The sequence below is a fragment of the Stomoxys calcitrans genome, chromosome 5 (assembly GCF_963082655.1).
Source record: "Stomoxys calcitrans chromosome 5, idStoCalc2.1, whole genome shotgun sequence".
NCBI lineage: Eukaryota > Metazoa > Arthropoda > Insecta > Diptera > Muscidae > Stomoxys > Stomoxys calcitrans.
In genome coordinates this window covers 38974700-38993165 of record NC_081556.1, presented here as the reverse complement: position 1 = coordinate 38993165, position 18466 = coordinate 38974700, and the positions used below count along the sequence as shown (strand labels likewise).

Genomic DNA, 18466 nt, shown 5'->3' with positions numbered 1-18466 from the left:
TGCATGATCTGGAAACGACATCTATGGGAAAACTTGTTGATGGATTCCAAAAAAGGTGTCCATAAGATAGATTTATCTATGGTAATACCCTAAGACTTATCTAATGCATGAAATTATTCATGTAGTTTTGAGAAAAATTGGTTTCAAAACCATATTTACAGCCATTCACTTGACTGGCAGTAGGAATTTCCTTAAAGGAAATTCCATTTATTAACTCAAAGACCTTAGAGTGGCAAAATTGGGAGATGCAGTTGTGACAAACAAAAAACAGTTCTGATAAACGAAAAACAGTTCTAAGGATCGGAAACTTATTTAGAGACTATGAAGGTTTCAGGGAATTTCTAGAAGAAAGGACTTTTTGGGAGCCCGAAAATAGTTCTGACAAACAGAAAATAGTTTTGACAACTAAAAAATAGTTCTGACAAATATAACATAGTTCCGGGGATCTGGAAGGTTTTTCAATAGTTTCTGCTCTTTTAAAGAAACGCAATTGTCTTGCGAATGGTTGTGAGAAAAAAAGGTTCTGAGCAACACGAATTGGTTGTAAGAAACAAAAAAAACCTTTATGAGAAACATTTTTTTTAATCTAAAATAAAAATAGGCACAAAAAAAATTTGATTTTCATCATTTCTTTCATTCCTTGTACTATCGAAACAAAAATATTTAGAATCTCATTGATTTATCTCAATTCCAATGGTTACACTGACAGCCATCTTCTTTACTGGGAGTAGGAATTTCCCTTTTGAAGGAAATTCCGTTAATGAACTCAAAAACCTTAGAGCAGCAAGGTAAGGAGTTCCCAAAAATGTTTGTGTTTTTTTTTAGTTTCTAGTGCATAACGTGTAACAAGGTGCTTATAGTTTGGTTATTCATTTTAAGGATTTTTTTTTAAATATTTTCCTAGGAAATAAAATCGAAATTTTATTTGCCTTCATAACACCCGCTTATACGAACATATTTCTTTTATGTTTTTTAATGTGATTATTACATTTTTTTTTTGGTTTGTGTTTTTTTGTATTTTTGTGGCTTTTTTCCTTGGGCCAATTGCTATGTTGTATTTTTTCGATTTTTTTTCTTTGATTTCCTTTCAAAATTTTTTGTAACAAACAACAATAAAAATTTTCTTTAAATATTTTCTTGAATAAATATTTGGTATTGTGTAAATTTTCTTTTTGTATATAAACATTCAAAGCTTTTGAACCAAATTTCGATTTGTTTTCATTTTTGTAAATTTTTTCATATGATATTTCTGATATTGTTGGTTGTTGTATTTTTTTTTATTTGTTTTTTTTTTTTTTTTGTAAAGTTTTCATTTCAAAGTGTTTTTTTTTTGGGAAGTTTTTTTTTTAGCTTTATAGTTTCGTATTCGTTATCGTAGTCATTTTTCCAGAGGGTTTTAGGGGTCCATGATTTTATTCATCATCTTCGTAGTTTTGATATGTGACATAGCGCACCGCAGAACGTTCACCAACAATAAGGGACTGTAATGATAAGGGTTTTTAAAAAATAGAAACAAAATTTTGTATAAATAAAATGTGAGTTGACAATATACAATGTTGCATTAAAGTTGGATTGAAAGCATACATGTCGTCTGAACATGTAACACAACGCCATCTATAGGAGTTTTTTTTTTGTAAATAATTAAAAATAATAACAAAATGATTTTTTTTTAAATATTTACCTTTAAAAATAAAAAAAAAAATAAAAAACATATTTTAAAAGCATTTATTTTCAAAACAAAAAATTCATACATCAAATAAAGATTAAAAGCTTAGCTTTCTATAAAAACTTAAGAAAAAACTGAAAAAAAATAATACAAAATATTATATCATTTACTTAAAGCTTAAAAATACTTGCTTTAAAAAAAAAAAACTTAAAAAATAACTCAAACTTCAAATAAAATCCTCAGTTATCACAGTCTTTCACTTTCAATGAAAGCTGTATTGGTTACACCCTCATTCATAATGGCAGGACTATTAGCTTGTACAGTGGTTACCACCTCTTCAACACCCACCTTCTTCTCTTCACGTGTGGGTGGATTCTTGAGCAGTGTCAGCAATGGGGCATACAGGAAGCATAAAATCGCAATGCCAAACAACATCCATTCGAAACCGATGGTCTTGACCAGGGTACCGCTAAGGGCAGGACCCACAGCAAAACCCAAACAGAAGGCCACATCACCCAAAGCATAAACGCTGCCATAGACCGCTGAATGGCGAATATCCACCAAATAACCCAATTCAGGCATCATCGAAGAGTCCACCATGCCAATGGCAAAGCCCAAACCGGCATTGGGTATAATCAGATGAGTTATGGAGGTAGCCATGGGAATCTAAGGAAACATAGATAATAAAATGAAGGGGATAACTTTGTTGAAGCCAAGTGCCTTACCATTATCAAACAACCACCAATGATGATCAAACCCAAACAGGCAGCAAACCATCTACCAATCTTATGACCCAAAGGGCCAAATAGATTGGTGCCAATTAAGTAACTGATGGATGCAGGTAAAAATGCAACACCTTGTTCCCAGCGACTTGAGCCCATGTTGTCCAACATCCAGAGGGGCAAAGAGGGTTCCAACATGGCAATGCCCATATTGGCAAAGGTAATGGAGCCTTTAAGAAAACAAATAATAAGAATGAAAGTTTATAATTAAGTAAAAATTTTTTGAAATTTTAAATGCTAGAGAAATTTTCTTGGAAAATTTTATCAAAGTTTTTATTTCTAGGGAAATTTTGTTAAATTTTTTATTTCTATGGAAATTTTGCTAAAATTTCATGTTTCTCTCACATCAATGATAAGGGGCCTTTTTTATGCCGAGTCCGAACGGCATGCCGCATAGCAACACCACTTGGTAGAGAAGATTTAATATGGCGGGTTACCTCACAAACGTAGCCAGCCATTAGTAAGGGGATAACCACCGCTGAAATTTTTTCTGATGTTCACGCCGGGATTTGAACCCAGGCGTTCAGTGTCATAGGCAGATATGCTAGGTTAGGTTGACTAGCTAGTTAGGTAGCCCATTCCACTATGGACATACACCTAAGCCATTTAAACGGCTTGTTGTGCGCTCTAAAAAACTATAAAGTAACCTCTAAAAAGAAAATTTTAAGTTAGGAATTCCGTGCTACTCACAAAATCCTTAATTGTTTTCAATACCACTCCCCCAAAGTTTGGTTCATATCTGGTATTGTGTCCCTACCTAAGTGCCGGTATCTGTTTGACGCGAAAGCCGGGCAATGACAAAGGAAATGCTCCAAGGTCTCGATGCGGATTTTGCCATCCTCGGAGAAGGCGTTAATCTCCTTCTTACATTGCAAGACTGTTCGTGACCTTACCGTCCTGGTTGTTATTGCCCTTTTGGCAATTTTACTGTCCGTAAAGAAGCTCAAACTCGACGTTCTCACGTTAGCACCACACCGCATTCCGTGATCGCCCTCACCCTTGATCTGTAACCCTTGATCTGTAATCCTAGTGGGCATGGTCCTCATCACTCCACCTATGCCAGGACAACATGTTCTCTGAACCTGTTGTATGGTCCTTATGTTGGACTTTTTCTCCAATGCATTCCACCAAATTACTGGTATTGGTCTAATCACGCTCCTGTAGAGCCAGTGGACTATCTTCGTACACAGGCCCCCTTTCGAGCCCGTATATATAGTGTCCAACATATGTGTGCCTTCTCAGTACGCCCCTGAATGTGACACTTCCAATTTAGTTTCCTGTTCAAGATCACACCTAGGTATTTGACCTTGTCAGATATCAAAATCGTCTTATTGAGGAAAGGGGGTGCGTTAAATTCGCCCACCTTCGTCTTTCTCGTGAACAGGCATATTTCAGTCTTCTCTGGGTTAACATTGAGACTTCTGGGTCTAGCCCAGTCATATGCCATATGCAAGACCCTTTCGACCCTTCTGCATAGCTCGTTCGGATCTTTTTCCCTTAGAAGTATTATAACATCGTCTGTGTAGCAGACGGATTCAAATCCCTCCTCAGTCAGCATCCGTAATAGGTCATTTATGGCTGTCGCCCATAGGAGTGGCGATGAAATGCCCCCCTGTGTCGCACCTTGTGCCACTTTTTCTCTGATATTTATGTCATGGAACACACAATTTATCTACCTCTTCCTTAGCATATGGTTTATCCAGTCTCTAAGGACCCGGTCCACCCGGTACTGGTCTAAGGATTGGATCAGTGTGTCGGTCTGCACATTGTAAAAGCCCCCTCGATGTCAATGCATACCGCCAGGGTGAACATTTTCGTTGGATGTCCTACCCTTTATCACAGTGTCCACAATACGTTCCATGGTTTTGAGTAGAAAGGACTTAAGGCTTATGGGTCTGTAGGCCTTTGGTGTCGCATAACTTGCCTTGCCAAACTTGGGTATAAACACCACCCTTGCCTCCTGTCAGGCTTTCGGAGTATTTGCAATTCCTACGCACGCTGTGAAAATATTTGCCTGTTGAGGCTCCAGAAAGTCTGCCTCTTTCCGGGTTACTTAAATAGTTTGAAGCTTCTCAAAGATTCCTTCACCATAAATTCCGTAATCATAAACCTTCGATCCACGTCATTATTCCAAGATTGCGGTGTCTCCGTGAGTCCCATATTGCAATGGTCGCTAAACGTGAACCGTTTGGAGGGTGTTTTGGGGCCTGGGGCGGGCACGTTACCCTTAAAATAGTTATCAAATTCGTGCTCAACTCCCAACCTACCATTACACCCGATCTACCATTACTTGAACCTAATTTTATATGACATATTCTAATCTACTCCCGAATACCTATCATTTAAGTCCCATAATGACATGAACGTGCAATATTTTTGTTTAGGGATTTTTGGGGTTGGGGCGCCCGCTGGGTACTTAGACTCATATTTTAATACCATATTCGTATTCTACTCCTCAATACCTTTCATTTGATACCCATATTGTTCCCATCGGTCCACTTTTGATTTTGGCTGGTGTTTTTGGGGTAGGGAGGAGGGTGCGCTTTCCTTCCGATATCGAAAAATTATAAAGCATATGTTTCCTTCCAGATCAACCTACACAATCTGTGAAAATTTTTAAGGTAATCGGTTCAGTCGTTTTTGAGTCTGCATTGTAGGAGTTACGTTTGCATTGTAGGAGTTACCAATGCATCCGGAAAAAGTCGCAGTTTGGCGCGGTTTATGGGCAGGTGGCATCATTGGACCGTACTTCTTCAATGATGATGCGAATTGTATCGTAACTGTGAATGGTGAGCCCTATCGTGAGATGATATCCATCTTTTTTTTGCCAAAATGCAAGAGCTTGACTTGCATGACATTTGGTTTCAACAAGATGGTGCCACATGCCACACAGCACGCTTAACAATGGACTTATTGAGAGGCGAGTTCTGTGAACATTCAGTTTTACGTTCGAGACCGGTCACATGGCCGCCTAAATGGTACGATTTAACGCCGTTAGACTATTCTTTGTGGGGCTATGTTAAAGCTCATGTCTATATAGACATGCCCGCTTTAGCCCCCTTCATAAGATTTTGTCAACTTTTCTTTTTCCTTAGAAATTTTGCCAAAATTTCCATTTCATCGTGAATTTCGATTTGTGTTGATATTTTTAATTATTTTTCTAATAAAAATAACCACTTACCCGCTGCTATTAAAATGTATGGATCCGATATCAAAGCCTTCAGGGTGGGAGGTTCCGTTTCCGCCTTCTCAATGGAAGGTTGCAACATAAACAACTGCAGCAAACCATCGCCCAAAGCCAAGACAGATAAAACCAAGAAAGGAGCAGATTTGCCAACAAATTCATACATAATGCCACCAAAGGGAGGACCAATGAGGACCCCCAAAGCTAAACCGCCCAAGGCAACACCCATGGCATTGCCACGTTCTTTGTCATCGGTGAAACGATCGGCCAACATGCCCATGCCGGAAACAGAACTGCAAGAAGATCCAATGCCTTGAAGAGCGCGAGCTATAAAGAGAACCAAATAGGAACGGCCAAAGGCAAAGACTAAGAAAGAAAAGGGGAGACACGAAAAAGAGTTTAAAACAAATTTAAAAAGAGTAGCAGTGTTGCGTTTTGGTTTGGCAAGGACTTACTTAAGGTCGATACAAACATAATGACAAAACCAGCAAACATGGGTATGCTATAACCAATTCTAGAGGGAAACATTTGAGAATTTTTTATTAAAAATCTTTTTTTTTTAATTCTTGCTTACTCACCTATGAGTCAGAGGCCCCACAATTGGATTAACCAACAGCTGCACAAAGGCCTTGGAGGCAAACAGCAAACCCACTTCCACTGTTTCGCCCACCAATTCATTGTGTCTCTCTTCCAGGCCACGATATAGAGTTTCATTTTCTAAATCATATTAAAAAAGCCATTTAAAATCATCACACTTCTTGGCAGGGAATAAAAGCGCTTTTTTCGCTACTCCTTTCTAAAAGGAGTCTCCAATTTACGGGCTGTTAATTGTCTATTAAATACTTACCCTCTGGACTTAATGTTGAGATCTCAAGGACTTGGTCGTCGCCATCCTTGCTGCATGGTCCTGGCGTCGGTGTGGGTGGCACATAAATACTTAGCGGAGTGCGAGGAAAGCTGTCCAAAGGAGCGTCTGGATGGCGTATGTCGTACAGGAACTCAGGTATAATAGGAACTGCAAGTAGCAAAAAAAAGGAAGCAACACGAATAAGGTAACGTGCAAAACATGAAAAACAAATTGCGGCAATTAAGTTATTTTTCCAAGAGGTTTTGGGAATATTAAACAACAACTCTTTATAACAATTGGCTTTTAAATTGAATGGAAATGGCTGCATAGTAGAAAATATTTGTCAGAAGCGTGGTAAGTTAGAGGGAATCTAAAAAAATTAAGGAAAATTTTAAAAAAATTAAAAAGTTTTAAAAAAATTGAAAAATTGTGAAAAAAGTTCCTTTCAAGTCAAAAACTCAGAAAGTATTTAAGTGGATAGCTTTAGCTTTGTGATAAGTCTCCGTCTCCTTTCTGTAAGTGGTGTAATGTAGGCGATTTCCACTTTCCAGCCATTTAAATCGGCCAGACCGAATGGCATCGGCACTAGTTCAGGAATCCCTTCAAATTGCCCTGCCATGGCTGGTAAGGATTTAAAGGTCAAGCTTGATATGGTTCTTTATCCCCATAGATTGGCCTGCGTCGCAATCACTAGCGTTGGGATTAACACTAATGCTGATAAAGAGTTGCTGCTTATGCAGCCTAGTGAGGTCCTTATTCAGAACTTTGCCACCAAGGTTGTGCTCAGGCTGTGGAAACTGGACATCCTAATGGGCTAGTATGGCTACAGATCCATTCTGGTTTATATAAATGAGAAAGGTCTTAGACTTGTAGGCGGGTCTGGTCTGAGTCTATCAATATCGGAATGTTTCTGAGACTGCCGGACGAGTATGGTCTTTCAGGCAGAGATTTGTGTCACGAAAGCTTTCTGCGATGAGTACTTTGACAGGGGTCATAACCGGATACTGCGTCATTGGCCGCATGGCGGCGCGCATGGGGATACCGCACAATGACTTCTGTAGGTGTTGCCTCGATGAGGATAAGGAGGAGACTATTGAGCACTTGCTGTGTTCCTGTCCGAGTCTACAGAGACGGAGGCTCTCCTTTGTGGGGAGCCGTTTCTCCAGTGATCTGGGTGAACTTGCAAACGTATCTATAGTATCTCTCCTGAGGTTTGTTAGGGGAACAGGATGGTTCCGATAGGGGGGTGCCACAAACTCCGGCGTACGCAGATCCGTGCTTGCCTAGGGATGGGCGGTTCTTCACCCCCCGCTCGGGTTTCTCCACTCCTCCTGTATTTTACTTTTTTTTGTATAACCTCTAGTACGATGTCTCACATTTTCTTTTTCTTCCCTTTCTCTCTCTAGGGTACCACAATGGGCCCAACTGGCCTGCGAGTGAACTCACCTTTGGTGGGCAACCCATTCAACCTAAACTAACCTTCTGCAAATGCAAATTTTCTTATTAACATGCCATTAAGATACAGGGGAAAAATTCTCACATATCAATGAGTGATGTCCGATTCATGTTTTAGCTCAATGATAAGGGAGCTACTTTTCATAGCCGAGTCCGAACAGCGTACCGCAGTGCGACACCTTTAGGGAGTAGTTTTTATATGGCTGCCATACCAAATGGTACAGTACCTCACAAATGTCGCCTGTATTTTTCTGATGTTCTCGCAAGGATTCGAACTCAACCGTTAAGCGTCATAGGCGGATATGCTACACTCTACGCTACGGTGGCCTTTAGGAATGGAGCTTATTGCATTCGAAACTCAGGATTTATGGGGACTTTGGATTCAAGATGCGTGGTCGAATAGCGATTAGCGTATAGCATCCATAATTGACCACACTTGTTATCGAAAACTGTTATCGCAAAGTATGAATAACTGTTTTAATATGATATTGATAGCTTTTACTGCATGATATTGAAAACATCGTTTATTCTGCAAATCTGTACATTAATTTGCATAATATCGATAACTATTATTTCATTACATCGATAGCTACTTTGTGCTTTTATATAGATATATATCTTTTTTTTTATTATATTGATAGCAATTATTTATTGGAAATTTGCATAATTGCTTGCATTTTTTCCATAACGATCACATGCTATCGATAACATTGGAAATGTATTTTGCATGGTTTCTATTACAATGGCCATATGCAATCGTCAATTTTTATCGGATGACATAATTTGCATAATATCGATAACTGTTATTTCATTATATCGATAGCAACTTTGTAAAGGAAATATTTGCAATAGCCGTCATAATATCCATAATAATCACATGATATCGATAATAACTTTGCAATAAAAATCTATCTTGTACACCATATGATATCGATAATTGGTATCTGTTGATTATTAACAACTAAATAAAAAAAGATAATTGGTATCTATAATTATTGTCACATTCAATCGATAATTGCTATCGATAATATCTATAATTATTGTTATCGTTTGATATCGATGCTAACTATGCGTTGAAAATTTCTAGAGTTATCGCATGGCATTCATAACTGTTATTGCATTATATCGATAACTACCATTGCAAAATATAGATAACAGTTATCCCATAATAGCGATAAGAACTTTTAGAGGAAAACCATCGAGTAAATAGAATGGAATCGGTAACTATGTATTATCTTATATTGTCGATATCTGTTATCGCATGATATCGTTAACAGTTTTTCGCAATTTGCATTGAAATTTTACTTCAGTCATTGGATTCTAGGTGCGAATATCGATTAACTTCTATAATTGTTATCGCGTGATATCGAAAACAGTTATCGTAAAATATGAATAACGGTTTTCACATGATAGCTTTTACTGCGTGATGTGGATAATAGCTTTGCCCTGAAAATCTTTACAGTAATTAGTATAATATCGATAGCAATTTTTTGCTGAAAATGTTTACAATAGTTGCATATATCCAAAACGATCACATCATGTCGATAAGATCGTTGTACTGGAAATCCATCATTTACATCCCATGATATCGATATTTGGTATTGCATGATATCTATAATTATGGTCACATGTTAACAATTACTGTTATCACACGATACTTAATCTAAAATTATTTCCACATGATATAGAAAATTTTTATTTTATTATATCGATAACTAATCTCGCCTGGTACCAACGCCAACACTGGAAATCTCTCAAGTCACCGCATGGGATCGATAACTGCTTTACCGGCACGGGATATTTGTTGCACCTGAAACTTTGAGGTCCGATCTGTGTGGGTTTGATTGTTGTCACGATAAGCTAAGCTGCGAGCAACGGGGCACGTTCACAGGTTTCGGATAGTGGAATGCTCTAAGAAGTAGCTGCAACGGTAGTCGCTGACAATCAGTGGTATTGAGCGGAGAGTCTCAGTGAGAGGCTGGGTGGCACCGGCACTTGCTCAAATACTGAGTGCCTATGATGCTCGATACTCCAAGGCGGGTTATTGGGGTCTTTAAATAACCAAAGGCCTGTTCCTGCGGCGATCGGTCCTTTGGGTCGGAACGAGCTTGCTCACCTACAGGAGCTTGACGAGAATCGCCACCTCCACATAAAAATGTGGTTACAACATCATAACTGCTTTCGCATAATATTGATAAATGTTTTCACATAATATCGATTAAAACTTTAAATGTAAATCTGTCGAGTAAATGTCATGGTATCGGTTATTATCTCATATCGCATGCTGTTGATATCTTTTATCGCCTGGCAATTTTTCACAATTTGAATTGGAAGTTTATTCAAGGTGCGTGGTCGAATAGCGAATAATATCCATTATTGTAATACCTTGATATCGAAAACTGTTATCGTATGGATAACTGTTTTCACATCTTATAATATCGATATTAAGTATCGCATGATATCTTTAATTCATTCCAAATAAAATCAATAATGATACTATAATTATTGTCACATGATATCGAAATCGATGACTGTTATCATCGATCCCAACTTCTCTTTCTCGATTCATTGCGTGGTATTGATAACTGTTATCTAAAGATCTCGATAACTGCTATCGCATAGCATAGATAACTCTTATAAAATAATATCGATAAAATGTTTAAAGGACATCTATCAAATAGCATACTATCGGTAATTATGCACTATCGCATTTTGTCGATATCTGTTATCGCATGACATCGATTAGAATTTTCAACAACTTGTATTGAAATTGTATCTAATCATAGGTGATATCGATTACAACTTTGCACTGAAAATTCATCCAGAGCGGAAATAAAACATGTCAAATATGAGACTTAAATTAAATGTATTTAGAAGTAGAGTACGAGTACTAATCGATTAATGTTGTTGCATGATATCGATTAATTTTATCGCTTAATATCAATTAATGTTATGGTGGTATGTCGATAACTGTTATAGCCTGTTATCGTATGGTATCGATAACTTATATCACATGATATGGATAACTGTTAACGCATAAGTATTACATAGCGCCGAACAAAGTAGAGAAGCTGGCCAGTGCAGAGTCCGTGACATGGCCTGACTTCCAAACCACTAAGGCCTACAGACGACCGAAGGAGAATAAAGGAGCTGCTGGCTTTTGATAAGAGTTAACTGGCCTCTATTGCAGGAGTTATAACCAGGCATTGCACAGTGTTTCCAAATTGACAAATCTTGGAAATAATTCTAGAACTTTTGGACGATTAATGATATCAACATGAAACTTACCATAGCCAACGTTGAGGTGTTTTTTCAATAGGTATGTAGAATTTGGTAGGTCTAAGGGCTGATCCATGGGACTTGTAAATTGGTCGCCTCGAGCAGGTATAATTTTAAATTGCTTACAAACTCATTGAAAAAAACCTCAACATTTTCTAAGTTTCGTGTAGATATCTCTATTCGTTCAAAAGTTTTAGAATTATTTCCATATGGAATCACTGTGCACTGTGCGATAAGCCCCTCTTGTCTTAATAACCATTTCTACGCACTTGTTTGCCATCGCTCAACACATACATAGTTAGGCTTTTGCATAATGTTTAGAGTTTGTTGTCACCATATCCGACATCCGGTTGAGCACGGCAGCATGCAAAGTGATTTCCATTTAAAATTAATTGCATTACCAGCAACAACTTGTTGAGGTTGCAAGGCAAAATGTGTAGACAATTAAAATATTTACTTCACTTTTAATTACTTTCAAAACAAGGAGTTAATGGAGTCATTGCAACAAGAATGGAAGTGAAGATTTTGAAAAAAAAAAATCCTCTGTTATCGGTAGCAGGGGAATAAGAAAATAATTGTAGATTGTTAAACTTCACAAACTGTTTGACATTTCAGTAAAATTTTGTAAAATTATTAATTTTTTATCTTCAAAATTCTTATTTTATTATTTAATTTTTTTATGTTTTTTTTTATATTTTTTATTTAGTTTTAATTTAATTTTCTCTCTCCAGTAGATGGCGCTCCTGTATGATGAAAAGTTATACTGCCTATTCGATTTTTTTCTCGATTATTTCTTAGATTGTCGATTTTAACAAGAATATTATGTATGAAGCTCATATCCAATTTTGTGATTTTGAATATTAAAAACCATTTAATATTCATTTTGTGATTCCGTTTGCAATACATCGAAATATCCATTTCCGACCCTAAAAAGTATATTTATTCTTGATCAGCGTAAAAATCGAAGACGATCTAGCCACGTCCGTCCGTCTGTCTGTTGAAATCACGCTACAGTCTTTAAAAATAGAGGTATTGAGCTGAAACTGAAGCACAGATTCTTGTTTTGCCCATAAGCCGGTTAAGTTCGAAAATGGGCTATATAGGACTATTTCTTGATATAGCCCCCATCTAGACAGATCCGCCGATATAGGTCCTAAGGCCCATAAAAGCCACATTTATTATCCGACTTGGCTGAAATTTGGGACAGTGGGTTGTGTTAGGCCCCTCAATATCCTTCTTGAAGATGGCTCAGAACGGTCCAGATTTGGATATAGCTGCCATATAGACCGATCTCTCGAGTGAAGCTTATGAGCCTATAAAAGGCGCATTTATTGTCCGATTTCGCCCTTATTTGAGACAGTTAGTTGCGTTAGGCCCTTCGACATCCCTCTTCAATTTGGCTCACATCGGTTCAGATTTGGATATAGCTGCCATATAAACGGATCTCTTGATTTAAGGTCTTGAGCGCATAAAGGGCGCATTTTTGTTAGATTTTGCCAAACTTTGGGACAGTGAGTTAAGTTAAACCCCTAGCCATACTTCGGCAATTTGGTCAAGATCGGTTTAGATTTGGATATAGCTGTCATACAGACCGATCTTGGGTCTTGACTTGTTGAGCCTTTAGAGTGCGCAATTTTTATCCGATTGGAAAGAAATTTTGTACCACGTGTTTTGTTATGATTTTCAACAACTTTGCCAAGTATGGTTCAAATCGGTCCATAACCTGATATAGCTGCCATATAAACCGATCAGGGGTCTTGACTTCTTGAGCCTCTAGAGTGCGCAATTATTATCCGATTGGAATGAAATTTCGCCCGACGTGTTTTGTTATGATATCCAACAACTGTGCCAAGTATAGTTTAAATCGGTCCATAACCTGATATAGCTGCCAGAGATGCCGGGAGAAGAACTCGGCAAATGCGATCCATGGTGGAGGGTATGTAAGATTTGGCCCGGCCGAACTTAGCACGCTTTTACTTGTTTGTAAATAGGCAGGTTGGTTCGAAAATGGGCTATATCGGACTATATATTGATATAGCCCCCTATATAGACCGATCTGCCGATTTAGGGTCTTGGGCCCTTAAAAGCCATATTCGTTAGTCGATTTTGCTGAAATTTGGGACATTGAGTTGTGTTAGGCCAGTCGACACCCTTCTTTTATTGGCGCAGATCGGTGCAGAGTTGGATATAGGATATAGCTGCCATATAGACCGATCTCTTGATTTAAGGTTTTGGTCCCATAAAAGGCGCATTTATTGTCCGATTTCGCTTAAACTTGGGACAGTGAGTTGTGTTAGGCCCTTCGACATCCCTCGTCGATTTGGCCCAGATCGGTTTAGATTTGGATATAGCTGCCATATAGACCGATATCTCGATTGAAGGTTTTGAGCCCACAAATGGCGCATTTTATGTCCGATGTCGCCGAAATTTGGGACAGTGAGTTGTGTTAGGCCCATTAACATTCTTCTTCAATTTGGCCCAGATCGGTTCAGATTTGGATTTAGCTGCCATATAGATCGATCTCTTGATTTAAGGTCTTGGGCTCATAGAGTGCGCATTTTTGTCAGATTTTGCCAAACTTTGGGACAGTGATTTAAGGTAAACCCGGCAATTTGGTCAAGATCAGTTCGGCAATTTGGTCAAGATCAGTTCAGATTTGGCTATAGCTGCCATATAGACCGATCTCTCGATTTATAGTCTTGGCCCTATAAAAGGCGCATTTAATGTTCGAGTTCGCCGAAATTTGGGACAGTGAGTTGTGTTAGGATAGTCAATATCCCTCTTCAATTTGGCCCAGATCGGTTCTGATTTGGATATAGCTGCCATATAGACCGATCTCTCGATTTAAAGCCTTGGCCCCATAAAAGGCACATTTATAAACTGATTTTGCTGAAATTTGACACAGTGACTTATGTTAGGCTTTTCAACATCCGTGTCGTATATGGTTCAGATCGGTCTATATTTGGATATGGCTAACAAAAAGACCAATATTTTGTACTACAAAATCTCTTCAGAAGATGATAAAAAAGCAAATGGGTGTTTATTGTTTTGTTTTTTCTTTTCATTTTTGCATCTTACAAATTTCTTTATATTTTCTTCCGTTGCAAATTATTTGTATTTGAATCCTTTTACCCGAAATGCAATTTTGCCTCCTAAATCAAAAGAAAAAAAAAATCCACTAAACTCAATTTCCCTAAATCCTTAGCGAGTGTGCCACTTCTCAAGTGACTACATATGTTGCTATTTTTTCTCCACCCAGGACTCAATCACTTTACCATTATCTTATGCTCAAAAGCTTCGAGTTGCGAAGTTAAGTTATCATGTTAACATTGTTGGTAAAATTCAATTTCTGAGCTAGAAACTCAAAAAACAAAGTTTAAAGTGCTTTGGTGGTTCGGTTTGTTGTGTTGCTGCCACATTAAACCAATAGCTGGCAGCCGACAGTCAACACACCGACAGTAAATATTTACAACGACCACAGCTACCAAACACTTACACACACCCATATACATGCCAACAGAATACCTTCCGCATTTAACACTTGCAATGCCAATGCATTGCTTTAAAATAACGTTGCAATGTGGTAACTGGTGTTGGTGTTGTTATTGCATGTCTGTGGCATACTTTTGTGGCACTCTGGCTGCGACTAAATACTACTTCATAATTGTTATACGGCCACAATATTGTGGCCGTATTTAGACATTTATCCTTTTTGGTGTATGGCAAACGGAAATGGTTTTATTAGGCTTATGGTGTTAGGCCTCAAGCCATGAGAGGATAGGGGGTCTTTCATATACCGCCAGCTTGTATTGTGTTTTAGATGGGCATTGTGGTTTGGTGTTTTGTGGTTTTCTGCCATGGCCATGCCATGCTTTCCTAGTAGTCCTTGTAACTCTCCAAAGTGTAATTATTTCCATGTCATAATGTTGGTAATTTGTATGAGAGCCTCTAAGGAGCCTTTGTTTAAGTTTTGCATTAAAGGGGAATGTTTGTTGTTTGTATTGCATAGAGATTTTATTGAAGTGGGTCTATGATAATGACTTTGATTGAATTGCTTGTAAAACTTAATAGTGGTTAAAGGATTGGGGAATACATGAAGGCAAGAGAAATTATGAATTGTAAGGCAATTAAATATGCAATATACATAGTCACATGGAGCGTATTATTGGTATAAATTTGAATATTAAATCAATCATACGTCCAGGTGTTTAATTCAATGATAAATTTGAGAGTTTTTTGTAAAGGCTATACGGTTGCTATGAAATATAGTCGTGTTTAATTTCACAATTTCCAGTGCAAGTCCTACGTATTGGATAAAATTTCAGTGCAAAGTTATGCTGGTCAGTTATCGATATTAGGCGATAACAGACCATAACATGTAATTTGTACTGCATTGTTGTATAATAATAAAGGGTTATAGTATTACACGCTACCCTGCGCTACTGTGGCCTCCAGCACTAAGTAACAATGCCCTGTACCACAGTGGTGGTGTAGGGCATAAACAATATTTACAAAATTATCGATATGTAGAAGAAATTTAATTATGAGAAAACTAACGATAAAATATTAACAAATTTTTCGATAAATATACTTTCTTTACAAAAATTCTTGATTATCGATAAACTATTAACAAACTTTTCGATAAATATACTTTCTTTACAAAAATTCTTGTTTAAATTCTAATTTGGAGGATTTTTTCTATCTGTTATCAATAACAATCAGTTTTTGATCATATTTTCGATAATAATACTATCGATGTTTATCGATAACTACTAATAAGAATCAAATTTAGACCATACTTTCTTTAAAATTCAAAATTTTAAAAAGTTATCGATAAATTTCGAATATTAAAAAATATATCGACAAAAATCGATTTTCGCAAATATTAACTATAATACGTAAATTTTAACAAAATGATCGATTTAATAAAGTTGTTAGCAAAATTATCGTTAAAAAAACTTATCCGGAAAATAATCGATGCATTTTTAATGTTCACTAAATTATCGATAACAATCTAGTTTAAACAAAATTTTCGATAAAAAACGATTTTCGCTAATATTAACCACAATTTGGTAAATTTTAGCAAAACTATCGATATAATGATTGATTGCACAAAAAATTTTTACAAAATTATCGATATATAAAAAAAAATTTAATTATGACAAAATTACCGATAAAATATTGACAAACTTTGCGATAAATATACTTTCTTTATAAAAATTTTTGATAACATTGTAATTTGGAGAATTTTTCTTTCTATTATCAATAACAATCAGTTTTAGATCATATTATAGATGGTTATACTATCGATGTTTATTGATAACTACTAATAATAATCAAATTCAGACCATACTATCAATAAAATTCAACATTTTATCCATAAATTTCGAATATTAAAAAAAATATCGATAAAATCGATATTCGCAAAATAATCGATTTAATAAAGTTGTTGGCAGAATTGTCTGTAAAAAAACATTTTCAGAAAAAAATCGATGCATTTTAAATGTTCACAAAATAATCGATAACAATCTAGTTTAAACAAAATTTTCGATAAAAAACGATTTTCGCTAATATTAACCACAATTTTGAAAATTTCAGCAAAATTTTCGGTATAATGATTGTTGACAAAATTATCAAAAAAACAAGTTCGGCCGGGCCGAATCTTATATACCCTCCACCATGGAGGGTATATAAGATTCGCATTTGTCGAGTTCTTTTCCCGGCATCTCTTCTTAATTAAATTATATGTTGGAGACCTGTGAAAATGTCAGCGAATTCGAATAAGAATTGCGCCCTTGGGGGGCTCAAGAAGTAAAATAGAGAGATCGATTTATATGGGAGCTGTATCGGGCTATAGACCGATTCAGACCATAATAAACACGTATGTTGATGGTCATAAGAGAATCCGTCATACAAAATCGGAAAACAGGCAAATCGGATAATAATTGCGACCTCTAGAGGCTCAAGAAGTCAAGATCCCAAATCTGTTTATATGGCAGCTATATTAGGTTATGAACCGATTTGAACCACACTTGGCACAGCTATTGGATATTACAACAAAACACGTCGTGCAAAATTTCATTCTAATCAGATAAGAATTGCGCACTCTAGAGGCTCAAGAAGTCAAGACCCAAGATTGGTTTATATGAAAGCTATATCAGGTTATAGACCGATTTTAACCATACTCAGCACAATTGTTGGATATCATAACAAAACACGTCGTGCAAAATTTCATTTCAATTGGATAAGAATTGCGCCCTCTAGAGACCGAAGAAGTCAAGACCCAAGATCGGTTTATATGGCAGCTATATCAAAACATGGACCGATATGGCCCATTTACAATACCAACGACCCTAGTGTAGGTAAAAAGTACTTGTGCAAAATTTCAAGCGGCTTGCTTTTCTCCTTTGGAAGTTAGCGTGCTTTCGACAGACAGACGGACGGACAGACGGAAGGACATGGCTAGATCGACATAAAATGTCGCGACAATCAAGAATATATATACTTTATAGGGTCTCAGACGAATATTTCGAGCAGTTACAAACAGAATGACGAAATTAGTATACCCCCCATCCTATGGTGGAGGGTATAATAAACAAATTGAAAAAATTATCGATGCATTGCAAATTTTCACATAACACTCGATAACAATATAATTTAAACTAGGTTAGGTTAGGTTGAAGAGAGGGTGCGGATATTAATATGCCCATGCCACTATGGACATACACCTAAACCAGTAATCGGCTTGTTGTGCGCTCTAAATACTAAAAAGTAGCCTCGAACCTTCTCGATAAATGTCCTTTTTTATAAAAATTCATGATTACATTCCAATATGAAGAAATTTTTTTGTTTAAATTATCAATAACAATTAATTTTAGATCATATTACCAACAGTTATACTATCGATGTTTATCGATAACTATAAAAATCGATTTTCGCAAATATTAATAATAATGTGTAAATTTTAACAAAATTATCGATATAATAAAGTTGTTGTCAGAATTGTCGGTAAAACAAAACATTTTCAGAAAAAATCGATGCATTTTACATTTTCACAAAATTGTCGATAGCAATCTAATTTAAACAAAATTTTCGATAAAAAAACGAATTTTTGCTAACATTAACAAAAATTTGTAAATTCTAACAAAATTATAGTTTTAATGATTGTTGACAAAATCATCGAAAAAGTAAACATTTAGAAAAAATTATCGATGCATTGGAAATACAGTTAAGCCAGTAATCGGCTTGTTGTG

At 36.6% G+C, this 18466-nt stretch overlaps 1 protein-coding gene across 2 annotated transcripts in view; it reads right to left on the bottom strand.

Moving 5' to 3' along the window:
* Positions 1 to 1707: 1707 nt before the first annotated feature.
* Positions 1708 to 18466, bottom strand: part of LOC106082416 (synaptic vesicular amine transporter) — a 112935-nt gene continuing 96176 nt past the window's right edge. For both annotated transcript variants that reach the window (XM_059369546.1, XM_013244913.2), the window contains exons 3-8: positions 6480 to 6647; positions 6211 to 6349; positions 6088 to 6146; positions 5630 to 5998; positions 2392 to 2618; positions 1708 to 2332 (exon numbers count right to left, since the gene is read on the bottom strand). In XM_059369546.1, the coding sequence (XP_059225529.1) occupies positions 1913 to 2332; positions 2392 to 2618; positions 5630 to 5998; positions 6088 to 6146; positions 6211 to 6349; positions 6480 to 6647 (1382 nt within the window). In that variant the 3' untranslated portion in view covers positions 1708 to 1912. The remainder of the gene's footprint in view (positions 2333 to 2391; positions 2619 to 5629; positions 5999 to 6087; positions 6147 to 6210; positions 6350 to 6479; positions 6648 to 18466) is intronic.